At 43.5% G+C, this 19,825-nt stretch overlaps 1 protein-coding gene across 2 annotated transcripts in view; it reads left to right on the forward strand.

Annotated features, from left to right (window-relative positions):
• Window positions 1-10,096: 10,096 nt before the first annotated feature.
• ARMC2 (armadillo repeat containing 2) overlaps window positions 10,097-19,825 on the forward strand; it is a 115,984-nt gene continuing 106,255 nt past the window's right edge. The window contains exons 1-3 of one of the 2 annotated variants that reach the window (XM_047762274.1): window positions 10,097-10,269; window positions 16,845-17,105; window positions 17,704-17,776. In XM_047762274.1, coding sequence (XP_047618230.1) covers window positions 16,888-17,105; window positions 17,704-17,776 — 291 coding nt within the window. In that variant the 5' untranslated portion in view covers window positions 10,097-10,269; window positions 16,845-16,887. The other variant, XM_047762281.1, reaches the window with a different exon arrangement.

Below are 19,825 nucleotides of genomic sequence, written 5' to 3' on the forward strand. Positions count from 1 at the left end.
CAAAATTGAAAAGCTGCTGTTTCTAACCATACCCTAATAAGAACTGTCACAATGAAGTTTAAAAAAAAAAAAAAACCTGATTGGCACACCATTTATTGCGATAATCTCTGGGTGTGAACTTAGAAAACACCCAGAAAGAATAATTTCATTGTGATTTTCAGTGCTGAAATTTCACTTTTCTTATCAGTCAAGGCTGGTCCACTGGTTTTCAAGTTTCAGACGAAAGTGTCTTATCCACATTGCATCACAGGATAATCATCCTGTTTGTTTCCGAATTTGTATTTCCTCTGTACTCTCATCATAGCTTTTCATTCTATGAACCATGCAGAGATGAAGTAGGAAGTGAGAAAGTGAAGTGGTTTATTTTAAACTTTTGATTTTAAGGTCCTAGAGATTCATATGCAGTTATAAGAAATGAGAGAAGTCCTGAGAGGCCCTATGTGTCCTTTGCTCAGTTGCCCAGCGATAACTTCTTGCAGGACTATGCACGACATCACAGCCAGGACAGTGACACTGACACTGACACCAGGCATCGTCATCAGACTTCTTGTTTCATAGGCACTGTGCTGTGTGCTTATTACGTGTGTATTTAGCTCTAGGAAATGTAAAGTGTTTGGGGCTCTAATGCAAAGTGCTTTGTAAGTGCACCATGATTATTCTAAAGTTTCCATTGCTTGTGGCCTTGGTAGATAATGCTGTGAACCCTATTTATGTCATATCTTTTATGTGAAGAGCACAAAGCATTGTATGACTCCTCATCTCAATGAACCGAGGAGCTTAGCATCTTTAGCTCTTCAAGATATTGCTATTAGAAGAGCAGATACTGTCAGCTAGATTTGGGACCTGCTAGGATTCTGTCTGAATACTGAAACCTAAAGCTGGACTCTACATTTCCTTGAACACTTGAATTCTCATAGCTAAATTAAACTTTCTTTTCTTCTATTTAACTTGTTTCTTATACTGCCAAGGTAATATATCCTTAGGCTGATACTGTTTTGAAAATCAAACAAACTGATGTGAGAGTCTCGAGAAGTGGCAAAGCCTCCTGGGTGACCCCCTCCAAGCCATGGGTCTCCAGACTCAGAAGAACTCACTGCTGTCATCACCCAAGAGAGCTGAGAAGCCTCTCTCTCTCTCCTAGAGCCTCAAGCCCCAGGGTCACAGCCTTCTCTGGGCTGCCAGGTTCTGTGGGGAGACACCTGTACACAGGTGTCACTGGCATAGCACAAGGGTTTGAGGAACAAACAACTTGACAGGTCACTTCTTCTCCCCCTCTCCCTCCTCACCTGTACTTCCTCTGGCCCCCTGAGGCCTCCGACCACCCTGACTTTCTCGAGGGCAGTGGCCAGCCAGCCAGGCCATATCTTGGACCTCATCATCTGGCTCTTGCAACTGAGCCACCTCCAAAAGGTCTAACCCTCAGCCCCCTCTCTGACCACAATCTCCTGCCGTGGAAGGCTAGGGCTTGGCTGTATGTTGAGGACCATGTAGTTCACTCTTCACATCTCAGAGACAAGAAAACCACAACTATTCAGTGACGTGCTCACAGGCACGCAGCTAAAGAGTGACAGAGGCAGGAGTTCCCATCATGGCTCAGCGGAAACGAATCTGACTAGGAACCACGAGGTTGTGGGTAACCCCTGGCCTCGCTCAGTGGGTTAAGGATCCAGTGTTGCCATGAGCTGTGGTGTAGGTCGCAGGCGCGGCTCAGATCTGGTGTTGCTGTGGCTCTGGTGCAGGCTGGCAGCTACAGCTCTGATTCGACCCCTAGTCTGGGAACCTCCATATGCCGTAGGTTCAGCCCTAAAAAGACAAAAGATGAAAAAATAAATAAATTTTAAAAAAGAGTGACAGAGGCAGCATTTGAAGCAAGGTCCCCTGATTTCTAGTCCGGGGACTCTTTCTACCATAGGACACTTCTCACTTCCCTCCTTAAACCCCTTATCTGCTTTGTGCCCTCGAGTGACCTCTGTCCTCCAGCCTCTCCCAAACCAGCGCGGCCTCCCCTTCTTTTACCTCCCCATTCGGCCTGGGCCTGTAGCCATCCCTTCAGACTTCAACCTCTGGACCATCCCCAAGTCCCTGTCATCCCCCACATGCTATTTCTGCTCTTCCTCCTGGACCATAGGTCCTTGTACAGAAAGCCACAAAAGGGTCCTGACAAGATCCACCATGAACTTGACCAGGGGAAAAGGGAAGGCAGGAGAGAATGGGCAGACACATTTCATCTTCTTTCCCCCTCCTTCAGACAACCCTGAGGTAGGTCCACCTTGCAATCCTGCCAGAGGAGCACCCAGTGCTATACTAACATCTTTGCCAAGTTCCTTGGCCTTCTAAGGGCAAGGAGCCATGCAAAGCCAAGGCAAGGAGTCAGGGAGATGTAAGGAGTGTCCAGGGAATGGGGGAAGTCCTATTTGGCTGAGTACATGGTGTATGTAGGAACGTGACCTCCAGACACACACCAGTGGGGCTTGAACCCTAGATCCTCCATTTTTACTGCCTGTGTGACCCGGGCAAGTGAAGAAACGAAACCTCAGTATCCTGGCGTGTAAAATGAGGGTAACTGTAATACTTTCAGGTTGAAGGGCTTGCTGATGAAAAGTCATCAAAGCACTTAGTGCTGGACCTGTTATAACCCCCAAATAAATCCTAGTTATTATAATAAGCTAGAAGTAGAGGCTGCAGTACAGAACCAGGAGGATCTGGGCTGTAATGTGGTAGTCAGTGGGCATGACATTGAGACCTTGTGAGCAGAGGTAGGCACATCTTGGACTGTGGTCTGTGACAGTCACCTTGGTTGTTGTGTGTTGGGTAGACTGGGGGCAGGAGGAGAATGGAGTGGGGTCAGAGGGGCCAGGGGGAGAACAGATATAAAAAGGGGCCCAAATGGCATGGTAACAGGAGGGGGGCATCAAAGATAGCACCCTGAGTCTCTGAGACCTGTCTCTGGGTCATGCATCATCAGAGTCCTCTTTTCCTCCTGCTCTGAAGCCCAGGACTCTGGTGACATCTCTTCTTCCTGCTGGATCCTAGCTGAGGCCCTCAGACAGGGGAGCTCTGACCTGGATTTGGGCTGGGGTTCTCCATGCTGGCTTTTGCCTGTTACAGCTCTGAAAAATGCTGAACCCTTTCCCCTGTGCTCCCCTCCTCCAGCAACTAGACCAGCATTGGGATGGGTGCTGGAGAGAGATGCTTTTTAAAGCTTTCTGGGTGATTCTTTCCTTTCTTTCTTTCTTCTCTCTCTCTCTCTCTCTCCCTCTCTCCCTTTCTCTCTCTTCTTTTCTGTCTTTTTAGGGCTGCACCCATGGCATATGGAAGTTCCCAAGTTAGGGGTTGAATCCGAGCTGTAGCTGCCGGCCTGCACCAGAGCCACAGCAACACCAGATCTGAGCTGAATCTGTGACCTAAACCACAGCTCATGGCAACACCAGATCCTTAACTAACGGAGCCAGGGATTGACCCCCTGTCCTCGTGGACACCATCTGGGTTCATTACTGCTGAGCCACAATAAGAACTCGTCTCTGGGTGATTCTAATGGCCCTCACGATCAGGCAGCAGTGAGACCTCACTTCAGGACTTAGCTCCAGAGCATCCTGCCCAGGCATTTGCCTTTGGTTCTCTCATTCCAGTCAGGATGAGCAACACTCAAAACCTCTTGCTTCTCAGGAGACACTCTTCATTAGTTCACCCAGACATCATGGCACACGTTGTCAGCATCTCCCTAACAGCCAGCCGTTGGCCCTTCTTCCAGCTGAACAGACTCCTGTTTGGTTCAAGCTGTGGCAGCAAAGTACTCAGAGAAGATGAGCTCCTCCCCCAAACCCCGGGGGGTGAAACCTGATTGGTCTAAATCAGTCATAAAAATAGTAATCCACTTCATCTCTGCCAGCGACTGCTGGGTGGACATGTGACACAGTTCCAGCCAAGGAGATGTAAGGAGAACACAGCCGAGACACTTCTAGGAGGTTTTTCCTTCTCCCTGTAAAGAGTGTATAGAGGGGGCTCTGCCTTTCTCTCCTCCCTGCTCTGAGACCCCCAACCTGTGAGAACGCACAGCTTCATGCTGCCACCAACATCTTGTGACCGTGGGGGCGGCATGAATGCCACTCCTCAATGCCATCCCTGAGCGGCAGGACCAACCTTTGAAAGAGCCCGCTTCGAGATATATTGTTAATAGATAATAAATAATAAATGCCCTTGCTATTTAAGCTATTTTTGATGGGGTATCCTGTTATTCCCAGCAGAAAGCTTCCAAATGATATTGGGACCCTCACTTAGCAATGCCTGACAGATGAGGCTGACGAATAGGGACTTTCTGAGGGTCTCTTCTACAGGAGATGCGGTAGGAGATGGACAGGCCCTGGGCTGCACAGCTGCAACTCGTTGCCCCAGGCTGAGCAGCGGCAGCTGGTCTCCGGCTGACCCTTCAAGATGCGGCATCACCTGGAGCCCTGGGCCCTGATTGGGTGCATTTTTGCGGAGGTCCCAGCCTGACGCACGCGCAGAGAAGGCTCTCAGTCGAAGGGAAAGACAAAGGGCGGGAGATGACGCCAGCTGGAATCCATCTTGGCTGGGAGGTGGGTGCCCACGCCAGGACCAAATATGGAGATAACTGAGAAAAACTGCCCCATCTGAGCAACCCTTAGTTATCCCTGTTGCCTGCAACTCACTCCTAGCTTGACCGGGTGCTCTTCCACAGGCACTTCACTTCTTCCACACGTACTCTGCCTCTAATAAGTACTTTTATCTCTTTCACAATCTTGGTCTCTTTGCTGAATTCTTCTTTCAAAGAAGACAAGAACCGAGGTCCTTCTTCCAGCTTTTCACTGTCAGAATCAGAGGTACCTCCACAGTTGTTTAAGATGAAGCAATTCCTAGTTAAGACTCCTGACACAGTCCTTGAAAACGACAACCCTCTCCCGTCCAATGAAATACTAGGTAGTAAATCCTCTTTGTAATCAACTGGTAATTAAATGGAGCCTCCTTGTTAGCACCGTCAGCAACACTTGATTCCTCCTGCAGAAGAACATGGCCGGGGAGGTGTCGTTGCTGTGGTAAGACAAGCATTTAAAGCAAAGCAACACCGAGGGTGCACAGGTAACAGCTGAGCTCCATTAAAGAGAGACTTGTCATGCAAATTTTTTTTTTTTTAGGGAATACATTTTAGGACCGTTCCAGAGTCTTGTGTCTATCCAGTTCCATGAAATTAGTTAATTTTTATTGCATTGTAAATTTTCACCAAGTTGCATCCTAATGTATTTGTACCCTTAAATTTGTATGCAAAGACTACAGAGGCTATCAATTTGATGAGCTCCTCACAGGGATTATGTGATAAATATAATTAAAACACTAAGATTCTATACTGACAAAAGCAGAAAGTGTCTTGAAGTGAATATTAAAATTCTAAATTGGTGATTTTCATTCCATGCCTGAAGCATTTTTTTTTTTTCCTCTGTGAGTCACGTCCCTGTTATGGTCATAAAAGTCATTGAGGGAATTGTGAGGATTAAAGAGGTATTTATCTAACTTGTAGCTCTTCCAAAATATATCTAATGTATAAATAAAGATAAGCTATAAATATTAAATATGAAGTAAGTGCGATGTAAACTAATATAAACTATAAAACCTACTGGTTGTCTGTGGTTAAAAGTAGCTATTAGTTCATCATTCTGTTGTACTTTTGCATCTTAGATGGTATGTAAAATTATATAACTACCATGCTCTCACCTATATAATTCTCACCTTAACTAAAAACCCAGAAACCCAACCGACGTTTTTCAAGTGAACGTGAAGAAGCTTAACTTCCTCTTGCTCCCTGTATATCTGTACAGGATATACTTTGAGTAAGTGAGGGGAGAAAATGAAGAGTATATCTTAAGAGTGTCCACAGCCTAGGAGGTACCTCTCAATGCTGTGAATAAGAGGCCTCAGCCTGAAAAATTACATTTGTGCATGTACAATGGTGAATGGCACATGGGACCTGGACATCAAAAACACCAGGTCTCAGATCACTTTACTTGTTGTGTGACTATGGGCAGATCGCTGACCCTCTCTGAATCTCAGTTTTGTCCACTCTCAAAGTGAGATAATCCCCAAACCAGCTACCTCTCAAGCTTAATTGTAAACCTCAAATAAAACAATGAAAATGAAATGCTCTAAATGAAAGCAGTTTGGAAACTATAAAGTGCTTCATAAATGTCAGATACAAACAATATTTTTTCCTCTTTAATCTTCTAAGGTATAAAAAATGTCAACAATTTTGTCTCTAAAATAATTCCACTTATAAATTTAACTATGTCAAATTCTGTTAAATTACCATCAGGTAACCATGGAGGAACAGCCGGGTCGGTATAATAGGCCATTGCAATGACATCCTCAGTATTTTCCCACATAGTGTCCTTCAGTGAGGTAAGCTGGGCAGCTTTATTGCTTTTCAATAATTGCTTCCTATAATTCTGCCCCTGTCATTCTTTTCAATTGTTCTGACTTGCCTGGCAGACATTTCCTGGCTGACTGAGCCGGCTAGCTCCATGTTCCAGTACTGTGCTTACGAGGCCTATTTTAGCCCAAGCTCCTAGAGTGCAAAGACCACAGTTAATCCAGCAAGTTTTTAAAGTGAAGCTTCAACGGAGACGGTAATTGTAGAATCGTCAGCTCCAAAATGAAGGTGTGGCACAGTCTGCATAAGGGAAGTTACAAAGAAACATACAAACTCCCTGGACCTAAAAGGTGCAGCCTGAGGCTGAAAATCAGAGGTCAGAGTGTGGAGGGGGAGGATGTATGAGAAAATTTCTTTGGAGAGGAATGTGGAAGCGCTACCTCCCTCATCTCAAACTCAGTAATAGGGGCTTCCCAGGGTCTGTGAAAACCCTGGGAAGTCCCAGGGTGGTCCAGGGAGAGCTAAAGCTCCATCCTGGGACAGCATGGAGGGGGCTGCTTGAGCCATCACTCTCTGAGTCACTTGGGCAGGAGACGGCATGGGGTTTTCCTTGGACAAATGTGGGGTCATCCTGGGACCCATCTAAAGGGGCTGAAATGAACCCTGGATTTCTAGAGGAGGGGAAGGAGTTGCAAGTGACCAGTGGAATGGCACTGCATCCACGTAGAGTCCCAGGGAGAGATGTCCCCATTAATGGGAAACTCCAAAGGACCTGGGAAAGACCCACATGGGTTGCTTTAACCATAGGTCAGGCACAACAAGCTCAAAGCCATTATCTCCAGGAGGAAGTGCTCCACCTTCTGGCTTCTCCATTCCCCACTTCCACCCATGTTGGGTCTTAAGGAGACTCTAGGAAATGGGGAAGTAGTGACCCTAAGCCAACTGCATCCCTGTTGGGAAAGTCAATTCCAGACCTTAAGCCCGAGAAGGGAAGAAGGGGACAGAGCTTTACTTCCAAATTAAGTTTGAGGCATTTGTTTACAACTTGTACCCAACATTAGAATTCTAGAACAAAGCTGTGGTCGAGATGTAGTTACTGGAGGACTATCAGTTATCTAAAATGAAAAGAAACTACAGTCCTATCCAACTTTTCATCCAGAAGCAGAGGATGATAACCAACACTGAATATATTTTTAAATGGCAGTGAGAGACAAAAACAGTTGCATTTTGGGATCACATCTCACAAGTAGTGAACTCAAAATACTAGGTATGGTTTTATATTAAAAAGACAAAGGTCTCTTTGCACAATGGCGTCCAGTGGCCAGTGAAAGGGACTTAATGATATGATAATTTAAGTCCACCCAGTCACTGGAAAAGATTTTAACCCTGAAGAATACATATGCTTTGTTTCAAGCCCTAAAATTATCCAATCAACTAACAAATATTTATTGTATGTTGTATCAAAATCCTGTTGGGGGGAGTTCCTGTCGTGGTGCAGTGGTTAACGAATCCGACCAGGAACCATGAGGTTGCGGGTTCGGTCCCTCCCCTTGCTCAGTGGGTTAACGATCCAGCGATCCGGCGTTGCCGTGAGCTGTGGTGTAGGTTGCAGACGCGGCTCGAATCCCGCATTGCTGTGGCTCTGGCGTAGGCCAGTGGCTACAGCTCCGATTGGACCCCTAGCCTGGGAACCTTCATATGCCTCGGGAGCGGCCCAAAGAAATAGCAAAAAGACAAAAAAAAAAAAAATCCTGTTGGGTACTTGGGTTTTTTTTTTTTTTTTAACTTTATGGGAATACAGTTGACTTACAAAGTTGTGTTAATTTCAGGTATACAGCAAAGTAAACTAGTTATACATATACATATATCCATTCCTTTTCAGATTCTTTTCCTATATAGGTTACCATACAGTACTAAGTAAATTTCCCTGTCCTATACAGCAGGTCCCTGTTATCTGTTTATTCTATACATAGTAGTGTGTATATCAATCCCAACCCCATAATTTATCCCTCCTTCCTCCACATTGACCCTTTGGTAAACAAAAGTTTGGTTTCAAAATCTTTGAATCTGTTTCTGTTTTGTAAGTCCTATTGTATCACTTCTATTTGATTCCACAGATTAGTGATCTCATATGATATTTTTCTTTCTCTGGATGACTTACTTCACTTAGTGTGATAATTTCTAGGTCCATCCATGTTGCTGCAAATGGCATTACTTCCTTCTTTTATGACTGAATAATATTCCATTGTATGTATGTACTACATCTTTTTTTTTTTTTTTTTTGGCCATTTCTAGGGCCACTGCCGCAGCATATGGAGGTTCCCAGGCTAGGGGTCTAATTGGAGCTGTAGCCACCAGCCTACACCAGAGCCACAGCAACTTGGGATCCGAGCCACTTCTGCAACCTACACTACAGCTCACAGCAATGTCGGATCCTTAACCCAGTGAACAAGGGCAGGGATCTAACCCGCAACTTCATGGTTCCTAGTCGGATTTGTTAACCACTGCGCCACGACGGGAACTCCTGTACTACATCTTCTTTATCCATTCCTCTTTTGATGGACATTTAGGTTGCTTCCATGTCTTGGCAGTTGTAAATAGTGCTTCAGTGAGCACTGGGGTGCATGTATCTTTTCAAAATATGGTTTTCTCTGGATAGATGCCCAGGAGTGGAATTGCTGGATCATATGGTAGTTCTATATTTAGTTTTTTAAGGAACCTCCTTACTGTTTTCCAAAGTGGTCACACCAGTTTACATTCCCATCATCCTATTGGGTACTTTGAAGAATACTTAGATTCCTTTAGCTCTGCTTAATATCATTTCCCACCTAGCACAATGTCTTATGCATACTATGTACTCAAAAATATTGTCAATGTAATTATTCTTTACAAGATACTTAGCACCAAGGGATGTGGCATTTTTCCAATGTTGACAACAACACTTCAGCTGAAAAATCCCCATATATATAAAACGTGGTGCAAACTTGAATGGAGAGTGATTATGGTCTCACTTGTATTTAACACTGTGAAGTGTTGCTGAATGTCTAATAGGAGAGAACAGAATTTAAACCAGAAACATATAAACGGGGTTCTTTTCACCAATCAACTGTGATAACTCAGTAAGAACAAAAAACGACTGCTGATGAAAGGCCTAGACTTGAATCTACCACTGTCACCCACTAGACCACAGGCCTGCATGTTGTCTTCTGTTAATGGGGATGCCAAGCGGCTACCTCAGGGTGTCAGGACGCTCACAAAGATAATATAGAGTGAAACACCCTTTGTAAACTCTACAGTGCTTCACAAATGCAACGTGCATAGCACTTTAAATCTATTTTCTCATTCAAGCTTCACCACACCACAAGACCTAGCTAGATTTTATTATTTCCTTCTATTTTACAGAGGAGACAGACATTAAGCAACTAGTTCAAGATTATACATAACCACAATTTGAACCATTAAATCCTGAAACTTACTCCTAAACACTAAGCTGCCGTCCTCCTATTTAATAGGGGCGCTGAGATCTCACACGGATTCAATAACCGTGATTCCGTAAATTGCTAATTTGAAAGGTGACACCTTTCCCATCCCAGCTCTTCCCTGAGCATCCCTCGCCCTTTCTCGCTGCACCTGAAGCTCCAACATCCAGCCAATAGCCTTCCGCAAGCTCTTCCTACTCTCCCACCTGCCGGCGCCCCCGCTTAGCGTTTCTACGCATGCGTTGGAGAGACCTGCGCAGGCCCAGTGGGCAAGCGGCGCGGAGGGACCTCCTCGCATCTCCTTGCCCGGCCATGCCCCGCCTGCTCTTCTTGGCTGCTGCTGCTGCCTCGGGAAGCCTGGAGGATGAGCTGAATCTCCGCGGTTGTTACTCTCCCCGGCGCTAATTACAGGTGCTTTGGGTCTTGCCGGAAGCCCCCTTCCCTGCTCCCACCCCCAACCCCTGGCTTCTCCCTCCCAGCAGCTACCTGGCTATGCAGAGAGGCGGCCCCGGGCGGCCAGGGTAGGTAGTTTGTGTACGGTTACCATGGAGACGCTAGCCTGCCAGGCTAAGCGGGCGGGCCAGCAGACTGGCAAGCTGGCCTGGACCGGTGGAGGAGGGGGCTTTGCTGGGAATGGGGGAGCCGCTGTCCGCTGATCGGGAGGTGAGGCGTCCTGACGACTGCCCCTTTCCCGCAGTCGGCCTTTCTGTTGGCCTTTCTGGGGAGAGAGGTGATGAGTTCCCTGTTCATACTCTGGGGTCAGCGGTGGCTGTCTTTAGGTCTATACACTGAGCGTTTAGCCAAGCCCGTAGTGCTTATTAGAAACTCAGGAGTATTTGTTGAGTGAGACTGATAGACTGAGGAGCTTTGTCTAGGCAGACAGTGACCCAGCCAGGGTCACACAAATTCTATCTGGGTCCGGGTAGGCCACAGATACGGTCTTAATAAATAGGTGTATGCAGCGATATACATTAACATATATCCTATGTACATATAATGCCTTTTATTATCCATTCCTGTGAGTATCACAGCAGATCTTCCATCTCACCTTGATTTAGAACTATTTTATTTGGGAGAAAAGCAAATACCACTCTTTTTGGGTATCTTAATGAATTCTGATTAATTGTTTTGACAATAGCTGATAGTCAATAAAATACTTAATAAAAATTGTTTTCAGGAGTTCCCGTCGTGGCGCAGTGGTTAACGAATCCGACTAGGAACCATGAGGTTGCGGGTTCGGTCCCTGCCCTTGCTCAGTGGGTTGACGATCCGGCGTTGCAGTGAGCAGTGGTGTAGGTTGCAGACGCGGTTCGGATCCCGCGTTGCTGTGGCTCTGGCGTACGGCTCCGATTGGACCCCTAGCCTGGGAATCTCCATATGCCGCGGGAGCGGCCTAAGAAATACCAAAAAGACAAAAAAATAAAATAAAAAATTAAAAAAAAATTGTTTTCATAAAACAAAACACTTTGGTTTAATCTCTTATAAAATGTATGAAAACACTGTATAAATGCCATTTCTTTTCTTTTGCAGTTTTTTTTGATGCAGTTTTTCATTCATAAGAAAATTTTTGTTGCATCCTTTTATCACATAGTGCTTGTACAGTAGTTAACATTTTTAAGGGGCCAGGCACCATACTAAAGCAGTTTACATGAATTATGCCATTTACTTCTCAAAACAATCCTATGATAATTACTGTTACAACACACATTTTACAGGTGAGGAAACTAAGGCTTAGAGATGTTCGTTACATAGCAGTGAATTCTCAAGAGTATTTGAAGCTTTACTCTAGCATCTGAGCATTTAACCGTTGCTTCTTTGGATGTTCATATTAACACAAAAGTCATTCAGAATCATGGTAAGGGGCTTGAATATTTGATGGCAGGAAAGAGTATGGAGATGGCTGGTCTTTCCTTTGTTGCAAATATCCTGATAGTGCAGTGTTGTATTTAGCAAGAAGACTCTGTTGCAGGTGACTTAGCAGCAGCATTAAAGATGGGTCTTTGTAAGTGGGTATAAACTGTAAACGATGACTTGTAACTTTCCCCCCAACCAATAAGAACTATTTTGTTTAATAAGGTCTCCAGTTTAAAATTTCGTACTCCTGATGTTGTTTATCCTCTAGAGGTCCTGTAGACATCATAAACTCAAAACTCAGCTACTTTGCTCTTACCTTCAAAGTTCGTATTTCCTCCTATTCCAAAAGGCCACCTTGCCTCCCAACCTCCCTAGGTTTGCATGCCCCGTGTCACTTGTGTCCCTTTCCTGTCCTCTCAGATGTCTGATCCTGCTGGTCCTTTGTTCCTTAGTACAGCTTACTTGTTCTCATCTCTCTTCTTACCTCTATTTCACCTTCACTCCTATATTTCAGGCTTTCAGTACCCCATCCACTGATCACAACATTTGAGTCTTCTTCGAGGCTAGGCAACTAGAAGTGAAAGCAAGAAAGGAAAGGGGGCTGCATTTGATCTCGTAGTACCACATGGCATCAAGAATGAGATGCCATTTCAAATAAAGTCCCATATGGTTTCTTAATCTATGTAGCAAAGGCCTCCAATTAAGAAACCATACAGCCTTCCTCTGGGTATTTTCTAACTCAGGTTTGTATTTGAAAATGGAGCCAGCGATTACGTAGGTGCTGATTTTCAGCTGTGCTTCATGTGAAGCGCTGAGGCCAAGAATCTGGTCGAGCAACACCAGGTGCCCAAGCAATTCTGAGCCAGTGGGGCCCTGTGGAGTAACTGGGAGGGACATCTGACTGAGGTTGGGAGAGTCAGAGAGGCAGGTCCAGAAAAGCTTTCTTGAGGATCTCCAAGAGTTAGCTGGGTGGGTGTATAAGAACTGCCTGATTTTGTCCCTTCTAGTTTTTTCCATCCTGCCCTCTCTGCTATCACATCATACTTTCACATCTTTTAATTTACTTATCAGCTCTTTATTTGTTTATTTTTTTTTTTTTTGGTCTTTTTGCCTTTTCTAGGGCCGCTTCCCACGGCATATGGAGGTTCCCAGGCTCGGGGTGTGGCCAGAGCTACAGCAACGCTGGATCTGAGCCTTGTCTGCAACCTACACCACAGCTCACGGCAACGCTGGATCCTTAACCCATTGAGCAAGGCCAGGGATTGAATCTGCAACCTCGTGGTTCCTAGTTGGATTCGTTAACCACTGCTCCACGATGGGAACTCCTACTTATCAGCTCTTATTTAAGTTCTTGACCATTCAGTTCTCTCTTCTGCAACTGCAGTCTTTGTTCTAGAGCTCCTTCTTGTTCAAAACACACCCAATGTGTTTTTGATACTCTGCCTTAGCTCACTCACTGGCTTGGTTGGAAATTCCTTGTCTACTCTACTGCCAGTATCAGTCATTGTCATTTGCTCGAAATCCCTTCCTTTTTCATAACAACCTGGCGGTTTATCTCTATTTCTGTATTGCCCCCATCAGTTTCTACCTTGTATTAAAAGCATGTGGGGAGTTCCTGTTGTGGCTCAGTGGTAATGAACCCGACTAGTATCCATGAGGACACGGGTTCAATCCCTGGCCTCTCTTGTTGGGATATAAGGAACCAGTGTTGCCGTGAGCTGTGGCGTAGGTCACAGAAATGGCTCGGATCTAGCAGTGTTGTGGCTATGGCATAAGCCAGCTGCTACAGCTCCGATTCAGTCCCTAGTGGGGGATCTTCCACATGCCATGGGTTCAGCCCTAAAAAAATAAAATGCATTTTAAAAAGCATATGGGTACAAGCAGGGCTGGTTGTTCTGGTTCACACCAAGAAGGCTGATGCGGTCGTGAGAATACTGGCATGTTTCTATATTGGTGTGTAAATAGCTGTAGCCCCAAAGCCTCTGAGTGTCCCTCCTTCCACCAACCCATCTAGTTTGAATATCAGCTCTGGGTATATGTCTTAGGGTTTTTTTTGGGGGGGGAGGGGGTTGCTATTGCTTAAGACTTTATCCACATCACAAAATTAATTGAGATGATGGATTTAAGAGTACTTACCTCAGTCCTTGGCATTAAAGTAAATGTTGAACTAGCATCAGTGATCCTTGCCTGAGAATAAGGACAGTGTTTATTCCTGTCTGTGTTCCCAGAGATCCAAGCAGAGGAAACAGTTCATCTGTACAAGCTAAATGGGTTTGTTCTGGTTGTCAAGAGAATTTTTGCAAAGTTAAAATTTCTGGGATACTATTGTGTTATGGTTCAGGCATACTTTACTATAAATAGACAAGCTTTCAAACTCTGAGTCATTATTTATTAAGTTGACAAAAACCATCACCAGCAAGCATTTGGAATTTAACAAATATGAAGAAAATAGTTTCCCCCACCCCCAAAAAACCCACTTGTAACTCTAACTCATTTCACTTGCGTTAGTGAACATTCCCATGTTTGATTTAGTTGATAATGTATTAATATTGATGTAAATAGCTTAACTGTGCAGGTACAGCATTATTGAAATAGTTTCTCACAATGTAACTGCTAAAGTGAGATTTGAGAGGAAGAGAGAGGAGAAGGGAGAGAGAAAGTTGTGTTAGAAATTGTGGTAAAAATCTACCGAAGAAAGATTTTAAAACCCATTATCTACATCGTTTCCACCAGCATTTGACCAGTCTAAATTCTTGTATGACCAAATAAATTACAGAGGGCTTAGAATTTGGCCTGCTTGTTTTCACTATGAAAGAGTATAGTTTTCAATGTAAACTAAAATACAGCCAAGGAGAACCTTAGTCAGGAATGATGGTTCATTGTCACTCATTTAAAGCACATTCTCTAGTCTTTTTTAGTTTTGGACATCGATAAACTTATCAGTGCCTTGTGGGGCTAAGGAGTCACAAACCTGATTTGGACTTTGGATGAAACTTGTTCATTGTACTGAAATGTCTTCTTACTAAGGGGTATAATTTCTTACTTCAGTAAACCTTTTAAAAATGAACCAGCAGGAGTTCCTGTCGTGGGGCAGTGGTTAACGAACCCGACTAGGAACCATGAGGTTGCGGGTTCGGTCCCTGCCCTTGCTCAGTGGGTTAACGATCCGGCGTTGCCGTGAGCTGTGGTGTAGGTTCCAGACGTGGCTCGGATCCAGTGTTGCTGTGGCTCTGGCGTAGGCTGGTGGCTACAGCTCCGATTCAACCCCTAGCCTGGGAACCTCCATATGCCGTGAGAGCAGCCCAAGAAAATGGCAAAAAGACAAAAAAAAAAAAAAATGAACCAGCAAGCAAAACTTGTCATGGACACTGAAGTTAGTTTTGAATCTATATTATTATACATCAAAAATGATATATGTGGTATGAATGAAACACTGTGTTCATAGTTTTAGTAACTGGCATTGAATATTTTTTAGTAAAGAGCCTGTCATATCCTATTAGAAGTAACTGTACCAGACCTGCCCTGGTTTTTGTTAGTTGTTCTCATGTATGTAATTCTGGAGACTTTGCTTCCATTCAAACTCCTATATCAAAAACTCCTAGAATAGTATTGCTTGCCCAGTAATTTTTTGCTGTTTTACTTCAATTCGTGGCCTTTCAATATGAAAGGAATAGCATATTGTTTGTAGTTATCATCATATTCTTGGCCTCAGAAACTCTTGGGGTGGGTAGACTAAACAGATGATCTTGTCTGTTGTTAAATAACAACTTAATGTATAGAAGCAAATATTGTAAGACCTCTTTAGTTGTCTAAGGAATCACTACTGATTCTACTTACAGAAATGGAGTCATTTTAGTTTCCTTGGGCATATGTCACAAAAACTTTTTTCTTTTTAATATTTTTCCAACCTCAGTCCATTTATTTATTTATTTGTTTGTTTGTTTTGTTTTTGCTTTTTAGGGCTGACCCTGCAGCATACCGAAGTTCCCAGGCTAGGGAATCGAATCAGAGCAGCAGCTACCAGCCTACGCCACAGCCACAGCCATGTAGGATCCGAGCCGCATCAGCGACCTACACCACAGCTCATGGCAACTCCAGATCCTTAACCTACTGAGCGAGGTCAGGGATTGAATCCACATCCTCATGGACTCTAGTCGGGTTGCTTTTCCACTGGGTGACAATGGGAACTCCAAAAAACTTTTTTCTTTTTGGCAGTAGTTATTCTAAAAATGGGCAGCTGAAACATAAGAATAATTTTCAGACTTCTGTCTCCCTGGAGATGCAACATTTTCAGAAGACTAGAGTTGTTGGGTTTTTAAAATAAGCCCCTAATACCATGTACTCATGAGAATTAAGGTTTTGAAACAGTGACTCTTTGAAAGTGTAGAGCTGTCAGAGGCGTGTTGCCAAGTTAGCCAGGCCTCCACGGGAGGACAGAGGATGTGCATTCTAGGGCCGCGTCCGCGACTTAACTCTGACTGAGGGCAGTGGCCTGGGAGAGGATCGTGTGACATCAAAATTTGGTATTCATTCAGGAAGCCCACCATTTCTAATCAAAGGTGCTTTGAATTAACTCATTCACCGTGTCATAGGCAAGTGTAAGGCTTAACCTTTCTCTGAGCTTACCAGCTACATTTATAAAAGCTAGTTACAGCTTGGAAAGAGGCCCCTGCTACCTTAAACCTTATACTAGCATTTTGTGGGGAGGGCAGTGGGAAAGAAAGGGAAACCTCAGTTACAAATTTTAACAGAACCCCATCCCCACCCCCACTGTGTTTTTTGTAGAGTGTAGACCATGAGGTTTTTTTCTCTTCCTAGTGAGTCTTTTTTTCATGATTATCCTCTCCCTCCAGGTTTGACTTTCACTCTGGGTCTGTTCTCTGCCCATCATTTCTCTCAATGGCATATATTCCCAAAGGCAGAGCTGTGCACATCAACCATGCTTTTTTGAAAGCTCTTCTCCCATCCGAATCTTCTAAGTGTAACTGCCCGGTAGATTTTTAATGAAGAGTTGTCATGTTTTTCAAGTTTAATACAGAGGAATGGTTTAAGCATGCATGGGGGGCGGGTTGAGCACTCCTTTCAAAATGAGTGGATGTAAATAGTTGAGATTTTGTGCCCTGTATTTGCAGGGTCGGGTGATTACTTGAAGACACTTGCACTTTAAAAGGAAAGATGCTGTCTCCAAATGATAGGAAGTTAGAAAAGCTGGATCCGTTTTACCGACCTCCAGTGTCCAAGCAGAAGACCAGTGCAGAGATTATAAGTGAAGCACGAAATGCCTTAAGAACTGTTAGGACCCAAAGACCCTTTACACCACAGGAAGAGCAAAGGAAACTCTTTGGACCTGCATCTTCCAGGACACCAGAAAGTAGACCTCCATCCTCCTTCAGGTACCTGACATTTCTCAAATATGTTTATGTCACCCTCTGACATTTTCTCTTCATTCACAGTATGGATAGTTGCTTTCTAAGTTTGACTTCTGCCAATGAGACCCTTTGAAACAAGGTTTCTAAAGATAATTCCAGACCTTGGGTCCAATAAGTTGCTTTGGTTGGGAATGGTTAATAGTGATTGTCATACCAACTTTATAAAGTGATATTAACAATATATAGTGATAAAAACCAATTTTTTAAAATCACTATATGCCTTCCTTCTTTTCATTATTCAATTTTTTATTTCCCCAATACATTATTTTTTTTTCTACTATACAAGGTGACCCAGTTCTTTTTTCTTAAATTATCACGCTCCATCATAAGTGACTAGATAGACATAGTTCCTTTATTCAATATTTTTAATCTCCCTAAGAGCAAGAAAAGAGTCATGAATAAAATGTTTAAAGTATTACAATTTTTAAAAAAATTGCTTCTCCTCAAGACTTCTGCATTGACTGCTTTCACTTGTGAGGGAGCTGGAGTTAACTAATGTATACCAGCAATAAAAGATCTGAGTCTTAACCAGTTAACATTTCTGTTCCGTCTCCTGTGCTAGCGTCCATGCATCCAGTTTTGAGTCCTCTGATTCCAGGCCCATCTCTGGCGCACGTCTCAGTCCACTAGAACTTGTGAGTATTTTATTTTGCCACAGGTGCTGTGGTATGGAATTGGCCCCAGTAATTGCTAAGTAGATGATCACAAAGACCTAAAAGTATTAATCATTTAATATGAAAGCAAACTCTTTTATACTTTTTCAAATATAATGGTTCATATCTAATGAAACACTTTTATTATTCACCTATAATTTGATAATAAAGAGGAATTTTATTTTATTTTATTTTTTGTCTTTTTAGGGCTGAACCCGCAGCACATGGAGATTCCCAAGCTAGGGGTCGAATCGGAGCTGTAGCCACCAGCCTACACCACAGCCACAGCAACTCCAAATCTGAGCCGCATCTGTGAGCTACACCACAGCTCACAGCAGCTCTGGATCCTTAACCCACTGAGCGAGGTCAGAGATTGAACCTGCAACCTCAGTGGTTCCTAGTCAGATTTGTTTCCGCTGTGCCACGATGGGAACTCCAAGAGGAATTTCAGAAATATATAGTAACTTGGTAGACAGAATGTTTTGTAATTTTTTTGTCTTTTTAAAAGTTATGCCCATATATTTTAAATAGTTATATATACAAGTAAATTATAGATGCATGTAGATAGAGTTACAGATCTGTTAGCAAAAAAATCCTTCAGCTGTCTCCTGTCCCCTTGTTTTTCAGTCTTCACTCCCCAGTGGCTCTCACTTTCAACTCTCGTGGCATATTCTTTGGGTATTTACATCCAAAATTTTCAATAACTTCCTGTCTTGCTGCTCCTGACTTGTGAGCTTGAGGAATTATCTCCTGACTGCCCACTGAGGAATGAAGATTTAACTCTTGTCTGCCCTCCCACGCGTCCTCCCAACACATTCACCCTTCCTGGACCCTCTGCTACTCCCAGTATAGGTATAGCACAATTTTAGTTAGATCTCTTTCCTCTGAGCGTGATGATATAAATCCTGTTTATATCTGAGCCTTGATCTAATGATGATTAATGATGACTACTTCCCCTCCCTGCACCACCTTTTGTTTTTCCTGGTATCAATAATTGCCTTGCTTTTTTTTTTCTTCTTTTTTATTAGTGTTGTTTCAACTCCAAACTCTTTGCCAGTGGATTTAAATTTCCTTCGGATATTCAGGCCCATGAGATGTTCTATTGATTCATCTCCTTGGAGAACTTTCCACTCTCTCCTTGACTACTTGCCTTGGGCATCTGGCGCACAGCTCACTGCTCCTTCCCATGCTGGCTTTCCTATTTCCTGTACCCCAAGTCCTCCTCTTTCTGGATTTACCCTTGTGTCAGCAGAGTACTCGCTGCTGTAGCTTCTTGAGAAAGGATGTATGGGAAATAAATTGAGACCTTGATTGCTGTTTTTTTTCTCTCTGGAAGTTTGCAGGATTTTTCTTTTTGTTCCCAGTGTTCTGAAATGTCACGATGTCAGGCACTGTCAATGTGGAATCTCATGCCCTTCAGCTCTGAGAAATGTCTTTGAATTATTTTGATGTGTCTTTCCCTCTTTTCTAATGTTTGCCCTTTCTGGAATTTATTATTGAGATGTAGGACCCCCTAGACTGGCACTTCAGTTTTCTTATTTTCTCTTTTCTGTTTCCCATATGTTTTGGGGAAGAGACTTTCTCTTCTAATCCCTTTTATTGAATCCTTTTCATTTTTGCTATAATATTTTTGATTTCCAAAAGCTTTTCCCCCCTCTGAATTATCTTTTTTCCCATATATAGTATTCTGCTCTTGTTTCATGGTTATGGCATCTTATCTGAGTATATCAGTGGTAGTTTTGATTTTTTATTGTTTTCTTTTAAAATCTCTGTTGCTTGTGTGTGTGTGTGTGTATGTGTGTATGTCTGTGTGTCTGTGTGTCTATGTGTCTGCGTCTTAAACAACAGAAAATTTTCTCACAGTTCTGAAGATTAGAAGTCCAAGATCAAGGTGGCACAGGATTGATTTCTTCTGAGACCATTCTCCTTGGCTTATGTATAGATAGCCATCTTTTTCCTGTGTCTTTACATGGTCTGTCCTCTGTATCTCTGCCGCAGTTTTATATTTGTCTTGGGCTCTCTTTTTTCATA

The sequence above is a fragment of the Phacochoerus africanus genome, chromosome 2, assembly GCF_016906955.1.
Source record: "Phacochoerus africanus isolate WHEZ1 chromosome 2, ROS_Pafr_v1, whole genome shotgun sequence".
In the NCBI taxonomy this organism is placed as follows: Eukaryota; Metazoa; Chordata; class Mammalia; order Artiodactyla; family Suidae; genus Phacochoerus; species Phacochoerus africanus.